General features: G+C 44.4%; 1 protein-coding gene across 3 annotated transcripts in view; it reads right to left on the reverse strand.

Annotated features, from left to right (window-relative positions):
• ARID2 (AT-rich interaction domain 2) overlaps positions 1-23,785 on the reverse strand; it is a 118,159-nt gene that overhangs the window by 40,668 nt on the left and 53,706 nt on the right. For all 3 annotated transcript variants that reach the window (XM_081022250.1, XM_081022248.1, XM_081022249.1), the window contains 2 exons: positions 776-909; positions 437-655 (listed from right to left, as the gene is read on the reverse strand). In XM_081022250.1, the coding sequence (XP_080878376.1) occupies positions 437-655; positions 776-909 (353 nt within the window). The remainder of the gene's footprint in view (positions 1-436; positions 656-775; positions 910-23,785) is intronic.

The raw sequence follows: 23,785 nt of genomic DNA on the forward strand, positions 1-23,785 counted from the left end.
AAGAAAGAAAATTCTATGTTGGGAACCATTAGGAAAGGGACTGAAAAGGAAATATCCTCTAGAATAATAGCGCTATAGACAATCAAGGATGTGCACAGATCTATCAACAGACTTAGTCATGGTAGCTAAATGGAATGTACAGATGCATGGCTGGGATTCCTCTGAATGTCAGTGGCTGGGAAGAGACGCAGTGATGTTAAAGACTGCTGCCTTCACAGACTTTTGTAGGCATCCCAGAAACATCTGGTTGGCCAGTGCTGAAAGCAGGATGCTGAATCATCAGTCTGATTCAACAGGACTCTTCTTTTGTAGGATTATGAAACAGGTAGGATAGAAGATGGGAAAAGACAGAGCATGCAGAAGGAAAAGAGGAACAAGGAAACAACTCTGCTGCATACACTTGCTCATCAAAGGATTATTCAAAGTAGAAACTTACTGTCATCAAATACCCCAGCGTTAGCAAGCAGCAAAGTGATGATTTTGGGGTCCTTGTCAAGCTGCATAACATGTTTGCTTTCATTTGATAGAAGAGTGCACACATTAATAGCAAAGTCCACTTCATTTGGGAGTCCAGATAACAGAGAAAGCACCAATTTACTATAGTCATTTGGCGAATTAAAGTCCATAGATAGCCCATAACTTTGTCGAAGAAAATCTATTTATAAAGGCAAAAATACATCATTAGCAACAATGCACCTGTAGGCTTTTTGTGCCATTTGTCCAACGGAAATCAAGGACAAATGGCGCTACCATCGACTAATTTGTCAAAATTTACCTGACACGCTGTGCTGCTGGTAATTATAGGAAGATGGAATTGCACCTATAGGAAGTTGAGGCTTTGGATTGCCTGGTTGTACCTCATCATCATCCTCTCCAAAGTGATGTACTTTCTCGTACTTTTCTAGATAACTGAAATAAAGAGCAAGGATTTTTCACTATGTAGAACTTCATACTGTACAATCATACAATGCTAAAAAACTGTAAATTGCTTTAATTTAGCAGCTCAGTGAAACTTAATAAATTGAGGACTTCTTAAATAAATAGAACACACCATAGATCCAGACTATTAAGTTCTGATTTGAAGGGCACAATCATATTCCAAAACATCCATAATTGTATTTTATATAGGTTATTCTATAGCATTATATTTTAACTGCATTGCCGACCTTCAAACTTACTATTAAACTTTTGAAAATAAACAAACCCACCACCACAAACACTAAATGTACATTACAGCAGTTCTACTAGATACACCTACAACTGAAAAACTGAGTGTATTTTTTGCAGCTTGCTGATACCCACAAGCCTAATTCAGGTGCTGCCATTCAGGGTCAACGGAATTAGTTACAGACTTGAACAAAATCTTCAGTGTTGATCACTACCCCCATTGCTTTAATGTTTGATATTACTTCACACCAACATCTAGAAGGGTGACCAAGATCAGTGCCCTACTTAATGTAAGACATTTGAAAACATTGCCAAGCAAACCCAGTCAGCACAAAAGCAAGGATTAGCTCAGATGACCATCAAAATCAATGTTTGAAGATTTAGCAATAAATCAAAGCTCCATTCTTCACTGAAGGGAATGCGAAGGCAAAGCAGCACCCAGCTGGATTGAACCCCACCACTGCTGATGTCAACCTGAGATGTCAACTGATTGACATGTGAGTGTGGTTGGGGGGAAATGGCCTCATGGGCAAAGACTGACCTGTGAGTCCAAGGATCCCCACCTGTACTTTAGAGGACTTGGATGAGATGTCTGAATTGGATCACTATATTTACACTCCCAGTGGTTCAGAGAAAGACTTTGCCCAAGAAAGGGATTTCAGAGTTTGTGGAAGACTTTTAGTCAGCAACCCTATGTAGACAATGACACCCCACCCAACTAAACTCAGTGGGAATTACTTCCAAGTAAATATGAATAGGATCGGGCTCTTAGGATCAAAAAGGTAGACTCAGTCTCTCTCAAGGAAAAGTAGTCTCTTGGGGCCCAAGGACTTTCTAAGGCAAGGGCCTTTTAATTATGCCCAGTGAGATGAAGCACAGACTCTTAACACTTGTAAAATGAGCTTCTAGAGAACTATTCCCACCAAAAAGTTACCACATTCTAGCTTTAAGAACAGCAACATGCAGAGTACATTTTAAGAGTATTATTTTCCACTTGTACAAATATAAACTTTTACAAAAATGTTTTCAAAGTGATGATTTCATAGTTGTGGCAAATATATTTAATGAACAAAAAACACAATTTAACAGGAACATCGCCTACACAAACTTCAGTGAAATAGCAGCTGAGCTCCAATGCAAACTTAAAATCGTTTTGCATTTGTGTTACAAGCATTCCTGGTGGATTAAGCCCTTGCCCTCCTAATTCTGCCCCTTCCACTTTGAATTTTGGCTTAGCCAAAGCAGAGGGCGAGTTTTGTGCAAGGATTTTTATCATCAAAAGGCAAACCATTTACTTATTTACTTGAAGTACTTATATACTGGTTTTCATGTCAAAGCTCTCTCAAGGCGGTCTACAGAAGTTAACTAAAACCATAAATCGATTTAAAAAACAAAAATAAAGCAGTAATATTACACAAACTAAAAACAACTATACTTTAAATCTAACTCACATCACTAATAGAATGCAAATTGAAGTTTTAAAGTAAATTTAAAAAGTAACAAATACATCTTATACATCTTTTGGGATCTTTTTTAAAAAAGAAACTCAGAGTCTGGGGCACCTGCACAAGGACACCAATAGAAGCCTTTACCAGTGCCATGGCACCCGCCAGGTTGACGACCCCTGATTTAGAGATTTGACTATAGCACTATGTAATGTTCAGTGTTTTCTGTATAAAACACAGAGGCATCCTGTACAGTAAAATAAAATATGCCACATAAATCTATTATATCCCCCCTTTTTTTAAAAAAAATGTAAGTGATATGTGTCTAATCCTCCGATGAAAAGCTCCTGCACACATCCTGCTTCTAAAACCAAACTAGATTACAGTGGAAGTAGTTACCCATTTATGCTGTGGCATTAAGGAAACTGTATTTTAGCTGTCTCTGCGTTAGCATCAGTGATTGATTTCCCTACAGTCCACATTCTACCACAAGCTACAACATTTCTGAATTTTTGCTTTGCAAAGTGATGTTTGAGCAGATTTCTCATTTGTCTTTCTACTCCATTAATTGACTGCATTCACATTTTTATATGTTTAAGGTTATCGACAGGTTCAAAACATTAGGGGAGTATCCACCACTGTGCAAGCAGCATTCCACTAACACAACAGGATTTCCTTTTTCTTTCTTCTTGTGGGCCCCCAAAATCTGTTCCAGACAGTTCCCCAAGCAGATTATGAGGGTGTATGGGGATGCACACAGAGAAGAGGAAATTAGGAAGAGGTTTAGCCTCATTGAAGGCCAGTATTTCAATATCAGTAGGAAAATGAGAGTACTCCTAAACACTTCTTTTAGAAAAAAGTACTATCTGTCTATCATATTTATATTCTTTTATACACACATATTCATAATTTTAAAACTTCAGTGTATACGCCTTTCAAATACTGAAAAAAGTAACAGTTTGGTTACCTTCAGAGTGAACAGAAATACCTGTCCCAGCAGAGTGCATGCCTGTAAGCTAAATATTCTTGCAGGGCTTATTTTCACGGTTAACGGGTGTGTCCTACCTTGGCTATAAGCCTACAGGGTAGGCATGAGAACTTGGGACAACTTTGCTGCTCTCGTACAGTCTTGGATTAGAATTCTGGCTTTGCCCCTAGCTTGGTTCCTTTTCTATCCTGTTTGTAGAAGTTCTGGGACTAAATCAGCTTTTGCCTGCTGCTGTATCCTGCTTAAATAAAGCTTCCTCTCTTACTCTCAAGTAAGAGCCTCTGCCATTGTGTCTGGGGCATGAGCTAGGATAGCATGGGATACAATAAAGCACTTTATGATTTAGAACCAAAGGAAGGACTTTATAGTTTAAAAACCATGGAATAGCACAACCGAGAGTACTACAATCTTGGTCTTGTAGAAAACTCATTTTAACACTGATGCTATTAATGGCATGCAAGCTATAGGACAAAGCTTTCCTATAAATCTCATCTGTTAATTCTCAGAGTGGCTAAAACATCTGTGCCCAGAGAACAGAGAATTTCCATTCTTGATATCACTAGTGCAATAAAGGCTGAAAACATGTACAAAGAGGGTTTTTAGAATGAATGTACACTAGCAGTACTGTTAGCTGTCCAATGCAAGCATAACAAATCAAAATAATACTGCAGCTACTTAATTTAATGTTTTAAAGTATGGCCTCAATGAGAAGCAGCCAAAAGAAATACACCGCTATACTACTTGGGGGAATGCTGAGATGGAGAAATGTTTTGGCTCAAACTAGAACCATTTCAATAGAAAAAAAAGTATTGCATTTAGCATATGGGGAGAGCAGAAGCAGCTCTTCTAAACCAAGCAGCTATCTCCACTATCCAACTCTGTTTTCCTTGTGATACTCATGACTATTGCTGAATCAAAAGCTGGCTGATAATCCAACCTATTTGAAATTAAATTCAAATGGTCAAGTTCCATAAGGGAAACTACTGTATCTAATATGAATTTAGGTCAGATTTGATAGAAAACTGGTTATCTTACACTGAGCACTTGAAAAGAAACTGGTAACACTATGGTGCTAAGGCATCAGCAATTGGCAGCCCTTGGGTAGTGTGTCATGTGGTCTCCCTATTGTCAACCCCAGACAGAAGAGAATGATACAGGGCAGCAGCATCTGTGACAATGAAACTTGGTGGCAAACTATGGGACTTTCCCCCTCCTTATCACAGTGGTCCTCTGACAAAATTAGGTTTCTGACCAGAGTCCCAGGCCTTTAATAAAAGCAAAGAGCAGTAGCATCTTAATGACTTGGGAGAGATTTGAGGTGGGGTGTGGAGTCTAAGCGCGCACACACACACACACACACACTCACACACTCCTTACAATAAGGAAAAGGAGTTATGTGGCTGAACGTTACCCTGATGCTTACTATTCCAAATGACTGCAAATAAATTGCAAACTTATTTCTCGGTTGTACATTAATATATCTTCTATAATAAGTTAATTTAGACAATAGTACTATTTTCTGAATTGTATAGCAGGTTATGAAGTATGGAGTGACATGTAAATTATTACTTGTTTGATTTACAGTGAAGGTTATTGGAAGCAGTGACAGCAAAAAGAGAGAGAGAGAGAACGAAAGACAATCTCTTGTTTCTTCATAGACCACTGAACTGGCATGAAGCATATGGGGGCAGCTGAGTCCAAGTTTAACAGATTCTTTCATCATGACAATGGCAGAGCACGGGGGTGGGGGAGGACTTTAAATGTTAAGTAGCAATCAATTTTTAAACTGTCTAAATTAAGAGTTTACGATAATGCAATACTGAATAAAGAAAAGATCTCCGTGTTGTGCTGTTCTTTTGTTCTGGTACCACATGGCAGAACAAAACAAATGACTGAAAAATGAATCAAGTATCACTTTCCCAGATTTGGGGAAATTTGCAAGTTTTTGCTGGTGTATAAATAGAATAACACAAAGCAATCAAACTACAACTTTCATACATACCATTTTAAAAAGCAAGTAACTTAGTTCTGTTTATTGTTCATAACATATAAAAAACACCGGAATTCATTCAGTCTTTAACAAAGTGAGAATAAGTCAAAAAGACATCTTAGAAAAGGCTGCTCTCTACTGGAAAAATTACAAAATTGCTACATTACCTACTTTGCTAGAGTGTAAGAGAAAAAACAACAACCCTCAAGCAAAAGAGGAAAACGTGTAAAATACAAAATACATGCAAGGTGATTTTTCAACAAGTATTATTCCCAAGACAGATCTGTCAAGAATAGAAATATATTTCTTTCAATTACAGTTGTAAATGAAAGTCATGTTTCTGACTTTCTTTGTTCACTCAAATGAATTAGCCAGATGTAGCAAAAGAGAGGCCAATCTTTCATCGTAACTGCTGCAGCCACTCATAAGCTCTAAACTCCATCTATGATTACCTCCTGCCTACTGAAACAAGTTTCTTAAAAGTACAGCATGTGTAGGGATAACACCCCTCTTAGAAACCCAAACACTGAGCTATGGACTGTGAGCTGGTAAGTTAGCTGTCTACTTCTGGGAGAATTAACAATCCCACAGATAGCTGTCTTTTAATGGCTACAAAGCAGGATACAAGTTTTTAAAATAAAGTGACATCTTGAAGGTAGGGGAAAAACAAACTAAAACAGTCTTATTTAACATATTTTTTACTTCTCCAATAAAAATATTATAAAGGAAAACATTAACATTGTTTCTTCCCTGCTATCAACTGAACTTTATTCAGACAATGGCTTTGTCAACATGACTTACGATTCCTTTCAGGAAAGGCAGGTTTCTTTGCTTATGTTTCTATATATCAAACTTAAACACAGTCATTTCCAGAAAGGTAGCTGTGTTAATCTCTCACAGCAAAAACAAAAGCAAAGTGTGGAAGCTTATGTCATGATAAATGTGTTAGTGCCACAAGACTCTTGGTGCTTTTGCTACAAATAGTTTATACAGGACCACAAATGCAAAGAAACACATATTATGTGATGCTACTGCAGGAAGTGCCAGTTTCTGAAGGTTTTGAGAGGAGAATGAGATTCTTGATTGGTGGAGCACGCAGAGACTAGTCCGGAGTGGGCAAGGCTTCCTTGCCAAATCCAAATTCCAAAACAATGGCTACCAGAAGTCTATAAACAGGGCTGGCTCAACATTTTTGCTGCCTAAGGCAAAGGACATGATAATGCTTGCCTCCAGGACACTGCAAACTGAATTTTTGTGCAGCCTAAGAGATAGGGCAGCATTCTCTGTTATAGCCAAGGTCAGTAGGCTACCTTAAGAAGTGCTGGGAAACCCATGCAACACACAGTTCTGTCCATTTTCCCTAGGAGTTGTCTTCTGAAACAGCCACATCCTTCTGCTTGATAGTAGGGCCAGCCTTGACTATCTAATAAAAAACCTTTATTGCTTTATTATTAAGACACTTTTGCCCTGAAGTTATGGAATGAAGCTAAACACAGATATATGTTCAAAGTATCCAGTATAATATTTTAAATACAATTTTTAGATATTAAGTACAATATTTTAAATATTTAAGTTAGATTTTTTAAAGACTTTAAAAAGTTTCCCTTTTAGTTTTAAATCCATAGTAACAGTTATCAGAAAGCATCAATGAAGGCCTATTATACAAAAGCAACAATAATGTTACACTAAGATCATAAATCACAGGAGTGGAAGGAACCACAAGGTTCCTAGTTCAGCCCCCTGCAATGCAGAAATCGTTCACCAAATGTAGGGCTCAAACAAGGAGTGTGCGAACTAGTTCTCATAACCAGCTACTTTCTGGTTACAAATCTTGACTTGAATTTGGAATTTCAAGAACGATCTAATGGCTAGTGAACCAAATTCTAATCCTGACTGGATTTAGGACTCACAACATTATTAGTTAGTGGAAATGAGTGCCTCATTGATTTACTCACTTATAAATAATATTTTTAGGTTACCTCCACAATAGCCAGGAAGTAAAAATGTGACACACGCACAGACCAAGATATGCTGTTTCCCACAAAATTCTGAAGGCAGAGGCTGGCACTGAAATCATCAGAAGGAAAGTTCTACTAGTACATGGGATCCATCCCCCCCCCTCCCATCAGCTCTATACATCTGCAGGATAGCTGTTCCTAAGAGTGAAGGATTTACTTATTTTAGGACACATTTTATGGCAGGACTGGCTAATTTGTGGTCCTCCAGATGTTATTGTACTACAACTCCCATTAGACCTGGCCAGAATGGGTTAGCCACCCTTGTTTCAGAGTCTAGCTCTCCTAAGTCTGCTTACATAATACAATATAAAACATATTAACCATCACCAAACCTTGGCTTGGTTAAGACAAACACATTGAACTTAATAAAACGTAGGAGTTGAGGGTCATCCTCTTCACACACTCCTTGAACCGAGGTAACTGTGATATATAGTGCCTGCTAAATATACACATTTGAAAATATATGCCGCACATGTGACATAATAAAGGGATTAACAACTCTCCACGCCATTTTAACAATCCACAAAGGGAGAGAGGGTTTTTAGGGGCAATCAAGAACATTTCTATGCTCACAAAATTTAAGCTGTGTTTACCAGCAATTTGACATAATTGTCAATAAATTTTCAAAAGCACAATATGGTTTGTTTATGTACAAGAGCTTCATCTTTTGGTCTAATTTAAAATAATGGAGCTCTTCCATTACTAAGAGCGCTGACAAAGGAAAGAAGGTCCAGTAAAGAGCACTCTTAGTTGTACGTTACAATGACCTTAGATCTAAGAATTGTGAAAGGGGTTCCATTTGCAGAATGGGATTTTCCTGATCCTATGGCCTATCTGCATGGTTGGGAGACTTATTGAAATGGTTTCTGATATGGAATAGGGGTCTGCAGATGGAGGAGTCAGCAGAAAACACATTTAAGTAAAAACACATTTCAACATACACTAGATGCCTTGGGATTCAAGCCAACATGCCCATATTTCTTAAAGCTTATCAAAGAGCAAGTTTATAATATAAGCACAGTAACCTTCATAAAACCATTATAAGAAATTAAGTATTATTTACATTTGACCCACACCATAACTTTTCCATAGAATAAAAGGCTACAAGTATAAGAGAAAAACTGTTTTGCTAATGCTTTGATGTACTAACTACATGTACTAACATGTACATGTGCTAACTACAACATTGCGCAGAAACAAGGCTGCGAGTTTGAGTTCTTCATCCAGCAGTGAGGACTAGGACATCAACTGACTACAGCATATAATGTCATAACTCTTCATACATGCAGCCATTTCATTTACATAAACATGACAGATGCCTTGGGACAAGAGTTAATAAGCACATACATTATATGAGCACATCATCAAGCTATGTAAGCCACCACAAATTCTTTCAGTACAGTATTATCCTGGCCTATGTTATTTTAAAGAAGGTATTTGTATGAAGCTTTTCACAAGTACTTAATAAGTGTGCCCAAATACACTAACACTCAGAATGTTTTTACACACATATGTTTCACTGAATTCACTAGAGCTTATTTTCACATTTGCTGACAACAGGTGACAAACTGAGACCATACACTACGGGTTTTAAGGAACATTTTTCTAATCTCTGCTTTAAATTTTTCATATAGCTGAAGGGCAAGAAAATGCCAACTCCTGCTGCCTTTCCCTCTTTTTTCACCTGGCACCTATTTCTTCTAGTGTGCCGTCTCTTAAGCCACCTCCTTCCTCCACTCCTCTCTCTTGGGAATCTTGCCTCTTTCTGCTATCTTATCAGTCCTACCTAATGTGTCAAGATACAAAATATGCATTTGATAACATTCTGTACCTCCCATATTTCCCTTGCCCCAGCTTCCATTTCTCTTCTTAGGCCCTCAAGCATGTCCTGTTTGAACTTCCCATTTTCATGATCCCTCCTCAGCATTTGTGTCCTTTGATCCTTTCTTTTGCCCAAAACATTCTCTGCCTCTTTGTCTGAGGCTTCCCAAGTTCTCTTCAGCCCTAAGTCAAAGCAAAGGTTTGTAATCTTGTCCCTTGAGGCAGATGGAGGAAAAAGAATGAACTATTTTTGCTTAACCTTGAGGCCTCCTGTCATAGCAGTTCCCAGGGATAGCATTTGCGTGGCGAGACCCCGGGCCCCGCAGTTCCCCTCAGAAATAAACATACAGACACGAGTATGTTGGGTTAATGGGATAGATTAGGCCACAACTTTACTGGTTACAGATGGGAGCGGTGTGGCTTAGACATTTGGGTGAAGCCAGACTATATCCTGATTCCTGCCTGTCTGCAGGAAGTCTCAAAAGGGTCAACCACAGATAGGGGGAGCCCTACAATATACATCAATTAAGAGCACCCCCAGGGTCCCTGATGGGGTCGTGGCATGGCCCTAGCCCACACCCAGGCTTTGGACAGGAACCACACCGCCAGATCCCTTTAACTAACAGGATACCCTTAACGAGGAGGGGCAGGCGGAGGCAACAACCTTCCCTCCCATAAACAAGGCTTACCCAATGCCTAACCTTACAAAGTTGTGACGAATGCTGAGAGGTAGGCAAAAACCAAATGACTGGTGCCAATTTGCCAAGTGGGAAAATTCCTACCTGGCCCCCACAACCAGGCAGCTGACATTAGTTCATAGTAGGGCCAAAGTCAAGCAATGCATAGAAGAGAGGGTGGGTGGGCTGGGAGATCTGACAAGAAGGCGAATGGAGGCTGCACCCCAGCCATGCCCTGGTTTAAACAGCCAGCCCGGGGGGGGGGGGGATGACACAGCTGTGAGCCCTAATGACGTGGGCAGCATCCCTCTGCCCACTCCCAGGTCACCAGGAGGTCCTGGATGTCCTCCAGCAATGCTGCACCCCCGGTGAAGGGGAGAAGTCATATTATAAAGGAACCAAAAAAAGTTCATTAGAAAACTGTAATTTTGCACTCCTTCACCCACACATTCTGTTTGCCTATTTATCTCTGTACAAATAGAAGACAAACAGTGCAATCATATACAGTGGTACCTCGGGTTACATACGCTTCAGTTTACATACGCTTCAGGTTACAGACTCCGCTAACCCAGAAATATTACCTCGGGTTAAGAACTTTGCTTCAGGATGAGAACAGAAATTGTGCAGTGGCGGCGTAGCGGCAGCAGGAGGCCCCATTAGCTAAAGTGGTGCTTCAGGTTAAGAACAGTTTCAGGTTAAGAACGGACCTCCAGAACGAATTAAGTTCTTAATCCGAGGTACCACTGTAGTTACTCAGAAGTACCTTCCACTGTATTCGATGCAGCTTCCTCTAAAGTAAACTTGCATAAGCTGACAACCTTAAAGATACTTTACATTTCACAGAACTTAGTGATGCTTGCAATGTGTTTAGGACTTAACAATGTGTTTAAATTAACATTTAAAATAAAATTACAGATAGGAAATCACAGGGTGGATACCCATGATAATATTTAGCTAGTCCTTTGAAGCCAGTTCACATAAAGCCAAAGTTTATAAATTGTGTATAGGCAGAGTATGAAAATGAGCTTCAGGTTGGTGTTCTCTCTTTGCTCAGAGCATTTTGCATGCATTGCAGCTTAGACATGTACTTTTGCATACAAGTTGGTTTCACTTAATACACTTAATACACATCACCTACCTAAAAGGGAGCAGGTGCTTATAGCCTTCAGTTCACATACACATCCAATTTTACTGAAGTATGTCCCTTCTCATATGCCACAAAAATACAGTGTTCCTCAAAAAAGTTTGAACTCCCAACCATCTGTCATTATACATTCTCCTGTCTGAGCCTCGCATTTCAAGATGAGATTGAAAGAGCTACATAAATATCTTAATTGGATGAGATAATCTGAAAAGTCCTAATGTTTGATTGGGTGTGCAGAATTTTTTGGAACCCATGCCTAGATTTTCAGAATTCCAATTTATTATATGATGATGAAGAAGAATCAGGACACTGCCTTCTTTGGTTTTACAAGTAAGCCAAAATACCATTACTGACAGGGACTTCTACAAAAAAAATTGTCTGTTTACAAGCCTGTTTCTTACCTAGGGCTTCTTCCCCCTATGTTAACCTCCTGCTCCTCATCCCCCTACTATAGTGTTAAGACCTGCAATAAGTCTGCTACTTTTTACCATCAAACAGTGAACAGAGGCTTATTGTTGATTTCAACCCTGCAGCCACACAGCACTAAGCCTGAAATATGATTAATCTGATTGACAGCTGGGTGGCCCTCCCTTCCAAGATGCCCTGTAGAGGGTAGGCCACTTCTGGATCTAGTCCTCCAATCTAGAACTGTCTCTGAGGGCAGCAACTTTTTTTTCTTATCAGAATAAATGCCAACAACCTGCAATGGAGGGTGGAAGAGGGGTGTAGTGTATTTACAGACACTGTTGGAAGTCGGGGCTAAGGTTACCTTACATTTCCAATGACCCCAATTATTTTTTTTCTGTTCTGAGAGAAACATTTCCCCCTCTCCTAAAATATTGCGTGTTTTAGCCACTTTTCTTTATTCAATAGACTTTAATGGAAGCGTCAGAAAAACATAGTCCCAAGTAGGTGCATTGTCACCAACTCCATGCCCACTAATCCCCTTGGCTCATCATCCGTTATTCCATAATGCAGTCCAAACCTTTCACATAGAAACATGGCAAACCAAAGGCTATGCCATCTAGCACACTTTTACGAAAACAATAAACCCATATCAACATAGGAATTACAGGATAAATCAGGAGACATTCAGGTACCCTGGCTAACGCACCATCAACGACAAGACTTCCTAAACAACTCAGCAGTAAAAGCAGCGGTCACTAGGCCCTTGACCACCTTTTAAAGCCTTCTTTTGTCAGCAGAAGAACATGGTAAGGGGATGGTATCTGGAATATACAAAATACTACTCCAGAACCCCGCAATCTCACTCAACACAATCAAAAAACAATGGGAACATCATACAGGTTATGAAATAAACTCTACCCAATGGACTACTAACCTTTCTTTAAATCCATCTCATCCAAAAGAAGAGAACACACTTTGAAACTTATCTATAGATGGCATCTGACACCAAGGAAATTGGCATTAATACATCCAGGAACCTTACCAAAATGCTGGCACATACCTTCACATGTGGTGGGAATGTCCCCAAATCCAACCCTTTTGTACTGCAGTCCTACAAAAATTATTTAATTTATAACTAAGCAGGTATTGGAACCCACTCCATAACTGACCCTATTAAATATTTTCCAAGACAATAATGTTCACTTACACCATAAAGAGTTTATAATCCACCTACTCTCAGCAGCGAGAAACTTTGTAGTTGGACACTGGAGAGACTTGTCAGGAGTAAGCATGGACCATCGGTATCAAATTGTATGGGAAACGGCCTTATTAGAAAACTTAACTGACAAACTAAAACTGACATGAGGACGAAAGAAAGAGGACACCTTCACCCCGATATGGCTCCCTTTTATTACACATACAGTTCAAACTGACAACAGTGATAGCAGGGATCTACCAACAATGTACAGATCAATATGGCTATCAACCTAATATTTCACACACACCCCTTCCACAACCGCAAACAAATCTCACTACAGTTCATCAGAGGCAATAAAAGACAAATACACATGCCCTGACCCCCCCCCCCAATCTTCTCTCATCGTTGATGTAAACCAGGGGTCGGCAACCATTTTCAGCCGTGGGCCGGTCCACCATCCCTCAGACCATGTGGTGGGCCAGACTATATTTTGAAGAAAAAAATGAACAAATTCCTATGCCCCACAAATAACCCAGAGATGTATTTTAAATAAAAGCACACATTCTACTCATGTAAAAACACTAGGCAGGCCCCACAAATAACCCAGAGATGCATTTTAAATAAAAGGACACATTCTACTCATGTAAAAACACGCTGATTCCAGGACCATCCACGGGCTGGATTTAGAAAGTGATTGGGCTGCATCCGGCCCACGGGCCTTAGTTTACCTACCACTGATGTAAACCAATAAATATACAGAAAGAGAACCTACTCAACTGACACTGCCATAAAAACCCCACGTACGTACCAAGTTGACAAAACAGCAAGATAGCATGTAAGTTTACCTCCCACCCTCTACTCTCTTTCCCTACCTTTGGATATCATATTGTTTTACATTTTACTGAAAGACTTTATAATCTGATTAAGGGAAAAAAAGTGAGAGATGTTGCACATTCTTTGTAGTTCATGAAAATCTTCAATAAAAATTATTTCAAAAAGAAAAGAAAACCATAGTCCCAGCCAGGATTACACTTCTTGGTTATGCTAAACTGACAAAGTAGTCTGGGATCACCCATATATAATTTCAGGCCCCAGACCACATCTGTCAGTGCAGACAAAACTGGTAAACCCTGCAGAGCAAGTTCCTGAGACAACACAAAATTATAACAGGCACAGAATACAATCCAGGACAGTATTAATCTATACCTGCTCAATACTGAGCAACAGTATGTGTAAAAAACATCTTCTTACATCTATACAACTGTCAGAGTTGCTTCCAGATCCTAGCTCACAGAGGATCACGCTAGCCAGCGATCATCAAATAAAAGTCTTTATTGAGTTACAGTTTCCATTCTCAAGCTGCTGCGTGCAACCCTACGTCTAATGGTTAGATCGGCGAAGCCCCATCTGAGTCTCCGCCCCTTGTACACCAACTTAATATCCTAGCCTTGCTCCACCTTTTCCGCCTGACTGTTCTTCTCTGGGTCCCTCTGCCCCCTGGGGTCTCTTCCTTCCGGGATTCCTCTGACGCTGACGCTGACCCCCCTGACTCTTCTCCCTCCTTTCGGCGGGCTTTAGGACCTGGCTCCCTTTCCGGGCTGCCTACTGCGCCACCTTCCTGTGCATTTGAACTTGTCGCGCGCGCCCAACCTTCCACCTTCCGTCTGACCGTTTCTTCGCTCCCCGATGGAGGTGTGGCCACTCCTGACTCGTGCCCTCCCCCCTGTTGTGAGCTGCCAGCGCTTGATCCCTGGCGCCCTTCCTCTTCCCTGCTCTCTGGCGGTGACGCTGGTCCCGATTTCCAACTGCTCCCCTCTGAGTCCCCTCTGGCTCTATCTTCCTGGGGTGTCCCCCTAGGCTCCCCCCTTGCCCTGGCCACTGGTGCTCCTTTCTGTGAATCTTCTGATTCACTGGAAAGACTCGGAGATCTCGGGTCGTCGTCATCACTCATCTTTTCTTCTGCCTCCTCCCCCTCGCTCTCTGTTTCCTCCCTTGCCCTTGCCTCTGCTCCTGAACCCCTGACATCCATCCCCCCCTCGAAGCCCCCTCTTCCCCCCTTCCCTCCTTCCGGTGCGGGATCTGGGTGCTGCTGTGTCAGGGGGACGAATGTCGGATACAGTTCGCTTCCCGTGGCGGGCCGCCATCCGAAGTCTTCCGGTTCTTCCTCCCTGCTCTCGTTGACGACGGTCACTTCCGCTTCCATCTCTGTGCCGCCGTGCTCGAAACCCGGGTCGTCCCCGAAAACGTCCATGTCCGTCTCTCCCTCGTTGCCTTCTGGAGACGTTGCTCGTCCTGGACCCTCCAGCCACCTTCTGCGGAACTGCTCCTCTGGTCGATCATCCCACCAATACGAGGGTTCTGAAGCAGATCCCGAGGGTGACCCCTCTGGGGAACGGGCGTCTCGTGTCGGTTCCTCGTCCGAGTCGAACCCCCGGAACGTGCTGGCTGAAAGCGTGGGCGTGAAAAGCCAGTCGTCGAAAAAGTCTGCTGGCATTGGCCTGTGTGGGAAGAGGGCATGAAACTCTTCTTTGAGCAGAGGTTCGTCCAAAGCGTAGCCCGGCACCCAGCTGTTGGCACTGGCCGGGGTGCCCTCCTTGGCGAGAAGGTATTCTACCCCCTCTTCCCCCCATCTGGAGTCCAAAATCTCCGTGACTTCGTTGATGCGCTCCTCCTGTGCCACTCCCCCTTGCCCGGTTCTCTCTCGGAGCGGACCCGGTGCCGTTCCTGGTTCCTGAAACCTGTGAGGTGCCTTGTAGGGAGTGAGCACCGATCTGTGGAACACCGGATGCATTCTGGAACCCTCCGGAAGAGCCAGCCTGAAAGCCACCGGGTTGACCTGTTCTTCAACTTGGTAGGGCCCCAGTTGTTTATGCCCTAGTTTCTTCTTCGCCAACGACCTGGCCGGCACTGCGTGGGCTGCTAACCAGACCCAGTCTCCCACATGGATCTCTTCGCCAACCCTTCTGTGTTTGTCCGCTTGTACCTTGTATGCGTGTTTAGCCAGCTCCAGGTGCCGCCGCAGCTGATCGTGGACCTCCTGCAACTCCGACGCGAACGCATCTGCTGTCTGCGGCTCCCCCTCCCCCATTCTTTCCAGTCCCGGGAAGGTTCTGGGGTGCCTCCCGTTGTTGGCGAAGAACGGCGTGACCCCCGTGGACACGTGCTTCGTGTTGTTGTAGGCGAACTCGGCGAGAGGCAGGTAATCCACCCACGTCGCAGGCTGTTGATTCGCATAACATCTCAGGTACTGCTGCATGATGGCATTGACCCGCTCCGCTTGCCCGTTGGTCTGCGGGTGTCTAGCCGACGCCAGGTTGATCTTGACGTTCAGGAAGCCCATCAGCCTCTGCCAGAAGTTCGAGATGAACTGTCGCCCTCGGTCGGACAGAATAGACCGCGGCAGACCGTGAACCTTGAACACGTGGTCTATGAACAGTTTGGCGGTTTGTTCCGCCGTGGCCACCTTCGCACACGGAATGAAATGTGCCATCTTGGAGAACAAGTCCACCACCACCAGCACAGCCGTCTTGCCCCTCGAGCTGGGCAGATCCGTGACAAAGTCCAGGGCCACTCTCTCCCATGGTTCGAACGGAGTTTGCAGCGGTTCCAGCAGTCCGGCCGGCGGTCTGTGCACTGGTTTGGCCCTCTGGCAGGTGTCACACCTCGCCACGTAGTCCGCGACTTCCCCTCTCATTCCGGGCCACCAGAAGTCTCTGGCTACTAATTCCACCGTCTTCTCCTTGCCAAAGTGCCCGGCAGTGGGCGCGTCGTGCAGCTGCCGCAGTACCTTGGCGCGAAGTTCGTCTCCCGGCACGTAGATGGCCCCTTTACGGATGAGCAAACCATCTCGCAGCTGGAACTCGTCGGTCGCTGCCGTGCCCCTGTGCACCTCTGCCATCTTTGCTTGCGCGAAGGAGTCATCCTGCAACGCTCGTCGCACCGCATCCAGGTCAACTGTTGCCGCCGCGCACGCCCACACTGTCGGTGCGAAGATGTGCATGGCGGCCGCTGGCGTTGCCTCCTCCAGATACTGTGGCTTACGGGAGAGAGCATCCGCCATGATGTTGGTGTCCCCCGGGACATACTCTATTCGGAAGTCGAAATTCGCAAAGAACTCAGCCCAACGTATCTGCCTCTGGTTCAGGAACTGTGCCGTGCGCCAGTGCTCTAGATTCTTGTGGTCCGTGCAGACCTGCACCGTGTGCTTGGCGCCGATCAGGAAGTGCCTCCACGCTTTGAACGCTGCATGAATGGCCAGCAACTCCCTGTCCCAGATGGTGTAGTTCTGTTCGGACTTGCTGAGCTTCCTTGAGTAAAACGCTCCCGGCCTCCAAACCCCCTGCGGGTCTTTCTGCAGCAGGACTGCTCCCACGGCTCTGTCTGAAGCGTCTGTCTCCACCCTCATCGGCCTGCTGGGGTTGACATGAAGCAGCTGCTCTTCCGACGCGAAGAGACGCTTGAGTGCCTGAAAGGACTGCTCCGCCTGCTCTGTCCAGATGAACTTCTTTTTCTTGGAGCTGAGCGTGTCCGTGATGGCCGCTGTCTGCATCGCAAAGCCTTTGATAAACTTGCGATAGAAGTTCGCGAAGCCGACAAACCGTTGGACCTCCTTCCGGTTGCGTGGGCTTTTCCAATCCAACACTGCTCGGACCTTGGCGCTGTCCATGGCGAGCCCTTTATCAGACAACTTGTAGCCCAGGAAATCCACCTCCGTCACGTCGAATTGGCACTTCTCCAGCTTGGCGTAAAGCCTATGTTGCTGTAGCCTGCTCAGCACTTCCTTGACGTGTCTGTCATGCTCCTGCTGCGATTCCGAAAAGATCAGGATGTCATCCAAGAAACAGACGCACGTCTTGTAGAGGAGCCCCGCTAACACGTGATGCATGAAAGCTTGAAAAACGTGGGAGCCATTTTGCAATCCAAAAGGCATAACTCTATATTCGTAGGTGCCCAGGGGCGTGAACATGGCTGTCTTCCACTCATCTCCTTCCCGCATGCGAATGAGGTTGTATGCCCCTCGCAGGTCCAACTTGGTGAACACTCTGCCCTTCCGTACCTTTGCGAGGAGGTCGTCGATTCGGGGCATGGGGAAGTCCGATGGCTTGGTCACACTGTTCAAGATGCGAAAGTCCACTACAAGTCTTTTTTGGGGCGTGTCCCGCTTCTTAACAAAGAATACCGGACTGCCCCCCGCTGCCTTGGACTCTCGGATGAAACCGCGCTCCAAATTATGATCTATGAACTCTTTGAGTTCCTGCAGTTCGTCCTCAGACATGGAATACAGCTTCCCTTTGGGCAGCGCCGCCCCCGGCAGCAGGTCAATTTTGCAGTCATATGGTCTGTGGGGGGGTAGCCTGTCTGCCTCCTTCTCGCAGAAAACCTCCAAAAATTCTGCGTACTTGTGGGGAACCGCTTGCAGCGTGCCTAGCTGCAGCTGTGACTCCTCTTCCTCTCCTTCCTGCCTGGGCACGATGCAGTGTTCAGCGCAAAAGGAAGAGCCGAAGGTCAGCTGCCTCTGGTACCAAGCCAGCGTCGGGCTGTGCTTGTCCAGCCAACTCATGCCCAATACAATGGGCGTGTCCGATAGTTGAGTGACATTGAAGCTGATGATTTCCCTGTGATTCCCAAGTCGCATCACCATTGGTGGCGTCTGCTTCACCACTTGCCCCCCTAGCAGCTCCCTGCCATCCACCGTGACGACCTGCAGGGGCAGCGTGGCAGGCAGCAACTGTATAGCGTGCCGGTCGACAAAGTCCTGCCCTATAAAGTCCGCATTGCTTCCGGAGTCAATGGTGATTGGCACGTCCATGGTGATTCCATTGGGCAGCTGGAGCGACGCGGTGAGCCTCACTACCGGTTTGGGCGGGAGGGGGTCCATGGGCTGTAAAATCTCTGGGGACTGCTTCACTGACACGTCTGGCTGGGCCCCAGTGCCTCTTCCAACCAGACTCCGTCGTTTCCCTGCTGTGGTTGTCCTTGCTGCGTTGCTGCAGTTACCATTGCTGAGGCTGCAGTGTGCTTGTGGAGCCTCTGGGGACACTCTTTCGCCATATGCTGTGGATCATCGCAGATGTAACACTTCCTGTTCCCTCTAGGAGGCTTCGCTTTCACTGCTGCCGGTGCTAGGGCTCTGGCTGCTGACTGAGCCCTTGCACCTCCAACCTCCATAGGTTCCGCTCCTCCTCCTGGCGGAGGCGTGGATTGCGCACGCGCTGCTTCTCTGGGAAGGAAGGAGGAGCCCCTGGCTGGTTCGCGCCCTCCACGCCCTTCGCCACTGCTCCACGGACGTCCTTCCAGCCGCACCCCCACCGCCAGCGCCCTCTGAACGATCTCCTGCGTGGTCCGGGGTCTCTCCCCCCTCGCAATTTCATCTTTAACCGAGCCGTGCAATCCCTCCCAAAACAGGTCTCTTACAGGAGCCGAATCTCTGTCCCATTCCAGAGCACTGACCAAAGCGAAAAAGCGGGCATGGTACTGCCTTACGCTGGCCCTCCCTTGCTTCAGTCCATGTATCTGCTGCCGAGCAAGATCCACGTCAATGCTTGACAAAAAGCACCCATCCATCGCTTTAATAAAGGCATCCGCATTTTGGAGCGCTGGATCATTATCTCTCCACAAATTGCGCAGCCATGCTTTAGCATCTCCATGCAAATGGGACATGATGAATCCCACCTTCTCTTGCTCATCTCTAAAGTCTTTGTTCAGCAGTTGCAGTGCACACATTACATCTGCTCTAAAGTTGGGGTACTGTTGCAAATTCCCATCGAAGTGAGAGACCAGACCGCCTGTTCGTCTCCCCAACCCAATCCCCTCCGGTTTGGGTGTCAGTTGCCCTTGCTTCGTAAGCACTTCCAACCTGACCTGGAGATCCCTGTAGGCGGCAGCTGCGTCCTCCTCTCTCTTCCTGGATGCAAGAGCCTCGGCATTCAGTCGTGTCACTGCTTCTCTGAGTTCCACTATCTGCTGTTCGGCCGTCATGTTGTCTGCCGTTCGTGAGCTCGCTAGTAGGCACCCGCTTTCTCTCCTCTCCGCGAGGCTGTAGATGCCCACAATTTAAGAGATGGGGCTTACTGTCAGAGTTGCTTCCAGATCCTAGCTCACAGAGGATCACGCTAGCCAGCGATCATCAAATAAAAGTCTTTATTGAGTTACAGTTTCCATTCTCAAGCTGCTGCGTGCAACCCTACGTCTAATGGTTAGATCGGCGAAGCCCCATCTGAGTCTCCGCCCCTTGTACACCAACTTAATATCCTAGCCTTGCTCCACCTTTTCCGCCTGACTGTTCTTCTCTGGGTCCCTCTGCCCCCCGGGGTCTCTTCCTTCCGGGATTCCTCTGACGCTGACGCTGACCCCCCTGACTCTTCTCCCTCCTTTCGGCGGGCTTTAGGACCTGGCTCCCTTTCCGGGCTGCCTACTGCGCCACCTTCCTGTGCATTTGAACTTGTCGCGCGCGCCCAACCTTCCACCTTCCGTCTGACCGTTTCTTCGCTCCCCGATGGAGGTGTGGCCACTCCTGACTCGTGCCCTCCCCCCTGTTGTGAGCTGCCAGCGCTTGATCCCTGGCGCCCTTCCTCTTCCCTGCTCTCTGGCGGTGACGCTGGTCCCGATTTCCAACTGCTCCCCTCTGAGTCCCCTCTGGCTCTATCTTCCTGGGGTGTCCCCCTAGGCTCCCCCCTTGCCCTGGCCACTGGTGCTCCTTTCTGTGAATCTTCTGATTCACTGGAAAGACTCGGAGATCTCGGGTCGTCGTCATCACTCATCTTTTCTTCTGCCTCCTCCCCCTCGCTCTCTGTTTCCTCCCTTGCCCTTGCCTCTGCTCCTGAACCCCTGACAACAACTGACTCCATATTTCTGATTCAGTATAAGAAATACAGTAGGTTTTTTTACAATATTAGAAATGATTTCAGAAATTTTTCAAATCAAATTGCAGAAAAAGTAAAAAAACAAAAACCCAGTAACAAAGCACAGATATACATGCACTAATGTTTTCACATACAGAATTGTAAAGCACTGCCCTTAATTCTTAGTTTAGCTTTCAGTGTATTAATTTCAAACAGTGGGTACAAAAATTAAGAGAACAGCTTTTCTAATATGAAAGGGAGAACATTTATAAAAACTGTGACTTAAATCTGAATTTCAAAGGGAATGCAAGTTCCACTGGCTCATTAATAAGACATTATTAAACATAACACTTTTAGTATTCCTGTAGAGTTCTTTTTCTATCAGTTTCCCACTAATAAAATGCCACAGTTTTAAGAGGAAGGATCAGTTTTTCTCATTTCACCTACCTTTCTTTCTCAAAATACTCCCAAACAAAGCATAATTTCTCTTCCTGCTCTGAGTTATAATTATGTCTTCATTAGTTTTGAATTGCATTATAGTAAGAATCTCTCAATATCTTGGCAACACAAGCATAATGTGTCAGGCTAACAAGATGCAGTTTATATTTTTTTCCTTTTTTCTTTTTTGGAGAGAGATACCAATATCAAAAAGCAAAGCTGAAGTGTTCATGAAAGCAAAAAAGACATGCTTTCTGCTAATTTCCACTCTGCAATAAGGATATTTTACACTGCATCCTATAAGACATGGGATGTGTCATGCACCTCCTAGGTATACGTAGTTTCGGCCTCAGATGTATGGAGAACATAAAAAACCCTCATTGCTAATCGGATACTTGTAATAATTTAGAACAAATTTCAGTGAGCCACTAATTATTTTATTTTGAATGTAATTTATATCTACTTTGTCTCAAGGATTTGAAAGGCCAATAAAGTTTTGATATGAACAATAACTGCAAAAATAGCAGATAAAATATTCAAATGTATATTAAAAATATGTGCTTAACTACCAATTACTAATCTTATTTTTGTTTGTATGTCAACAGATGCACAAATAATGATGAACAGAGTGGTAGGATATAGGTAAATTATTATTTGATTACTATGAAAGACAAATATATTTTTACATGATAAAAATAACTTGTGAACATATGAACACTAACTTCAAGCCTGAAACTTTAATTCATATTTATTAAAAGAAGTGTTAACTCTGGCTCAAAAAGTTAAGAGTTTAACAGGAAAGTGTATTTTCAACTTCCATAAAATAATTGCATGAAAGTATTATTTATTTTTAAATTTTATACCTCCTTTGTATACCGTATCTTGACATGTGCTCTATAAATGAAGCCCTATTGCTAGCTGGTGCCTATGGCTGGGCGATATAGCATCCAAAACCAGTTTGAAGTTCACATCATGATAATTTTTTCATAATATTTGAGCTGGCAATAAATTGTGAATTACTGTGTGTAAGGGCTAGGTCATGGGTAGGCAAACTAAGGCCCGGGGGCCGGATCCGGCCCAATTGCCTTATAAATCTGGCCCACATACGGTCCGGGAATCAGCATGTTTTTACATGAGTAGAATGTGTCCTTTTATTTAAAATGCATCTCTGGGTTATTTGTGGCGCCTGCTGGTGTTTTTACATTAGTAGAATGTGTGCTTTTATTTAAATGCATCTCTGGGTTACTTGTGGGGCATAGGAATTCATTCATTCCCCCCAAAAAATATAGTCCGGCCCCCCACAAGGTCTGAGGGACAGTGGACCGGCCCCTGCTGAAAAAGTTTGCTGACCCCTGGGCTAGGTGAGATCTGGTTTTCAACACTGCAATAACTCACCAGCTAAACATTGCAATGTTATCAGTAGCTAAACCTCACAATATCACCAGTTAAACACTGCAATGCTATCAGCAGCTAGACCCCCAATATCACCAGCTAAGCATTGCAATCCACCACAATGTCTGAAGTAAGAATGGAACTATACAGAAGCAAACAGGACAATGTCCCAGCAACTGCTACTACTTAGGGGTCTAAAACGGATAAATGATAATATTATCAATCATCACACACTCAGTTTTATCAGCAGGCAAGCCAAAATGCATCCCGACAGGACTTTGGGTTTTTGGCTTGGCTACCAAATGGTGGTATTCAGGACAGTAGTGGTGGCAGCCTGGAGGCTAAAAGAAGTTGACCATACTTGCTCTAGAATAACCCAGTGTGACACCCAGGTACTTGGTGCTCTATAAGTAGAAGAATTCTAATAGTAGCCTCTACAGAATTACCAGAACTGTTCACTATTGTTCTGTTTAGCTCAGACAGGCTACATTTTCCCCAATGATGTTTATTTTTTATGTATATTGCCTTTTCTCCAAAATGATTATGCATACATGCGCAGAACCTGAAGATACAGACGACACAGAATCACCAGGGCTGAGGGGAATTTAGAATAATAGAATCATAAGAGTTGGAAGGGACCGTGAGAACCATCTAGCCCAGGGGTCTGCAACCTTTAAGACAAAAAGAGCCACTTGGACCCGTTACGGAGGAAAAAAAACTGGGAGCCGCAAAACTCGTCATTATAAAAATAACTTTTTTGTCAATTTTTTTATTATTTCTTTGTTTGACCCATCAGAATTACTCCTTCTCATAGAAATAAACATTAAATTAACAAGTTCCCTTTTTGTGTGTGTGTGTTCTTCACTCCCCTTCAAAACAGTGACCAGCGTACATGCCCCCTTTCAATGCAGTGACCAGCGTACATGCCCCTTACAATGTAGTGGGCGGGCGGGCGGGAAGGTGACGTCGGGACGGTGCGTGACTAACGCACGCCCCGCCCCCATGCGACGTCACAGCCAGTACAGCGCCCGCCACAGTGGGGAGTGTCGGGGTGCACAATGCGCCTCCTCCCCTCGCTAGTATCCGCCCCGGGGCCGTGGCAAAGGTGTAAAAGAGCCACATGCGGCTCCGGAGCAGCGGGTTGCTGACCCCTGATCTAGCCCAACCCTCTGCAATGCAGGAATATGCAGCTGTCCCATACAGGGATTGAACCTGCAATCTTGACATAAATCACTGAAATCTCTCATTGCTTCTGGGT

The sequence above is a fragment of the Podarcis pityusensis genome (assembly GCF_964106645.2).
Source record: "Podarcis pityusensis genome assembly, chromosome: 10".
NCBI classification, from domain to species: Eukaryota; Metazoa; Chordata; class Lepidosauria; order Squamata; family Lacertidae; genus Podarcis; species Podarcis pityusensis.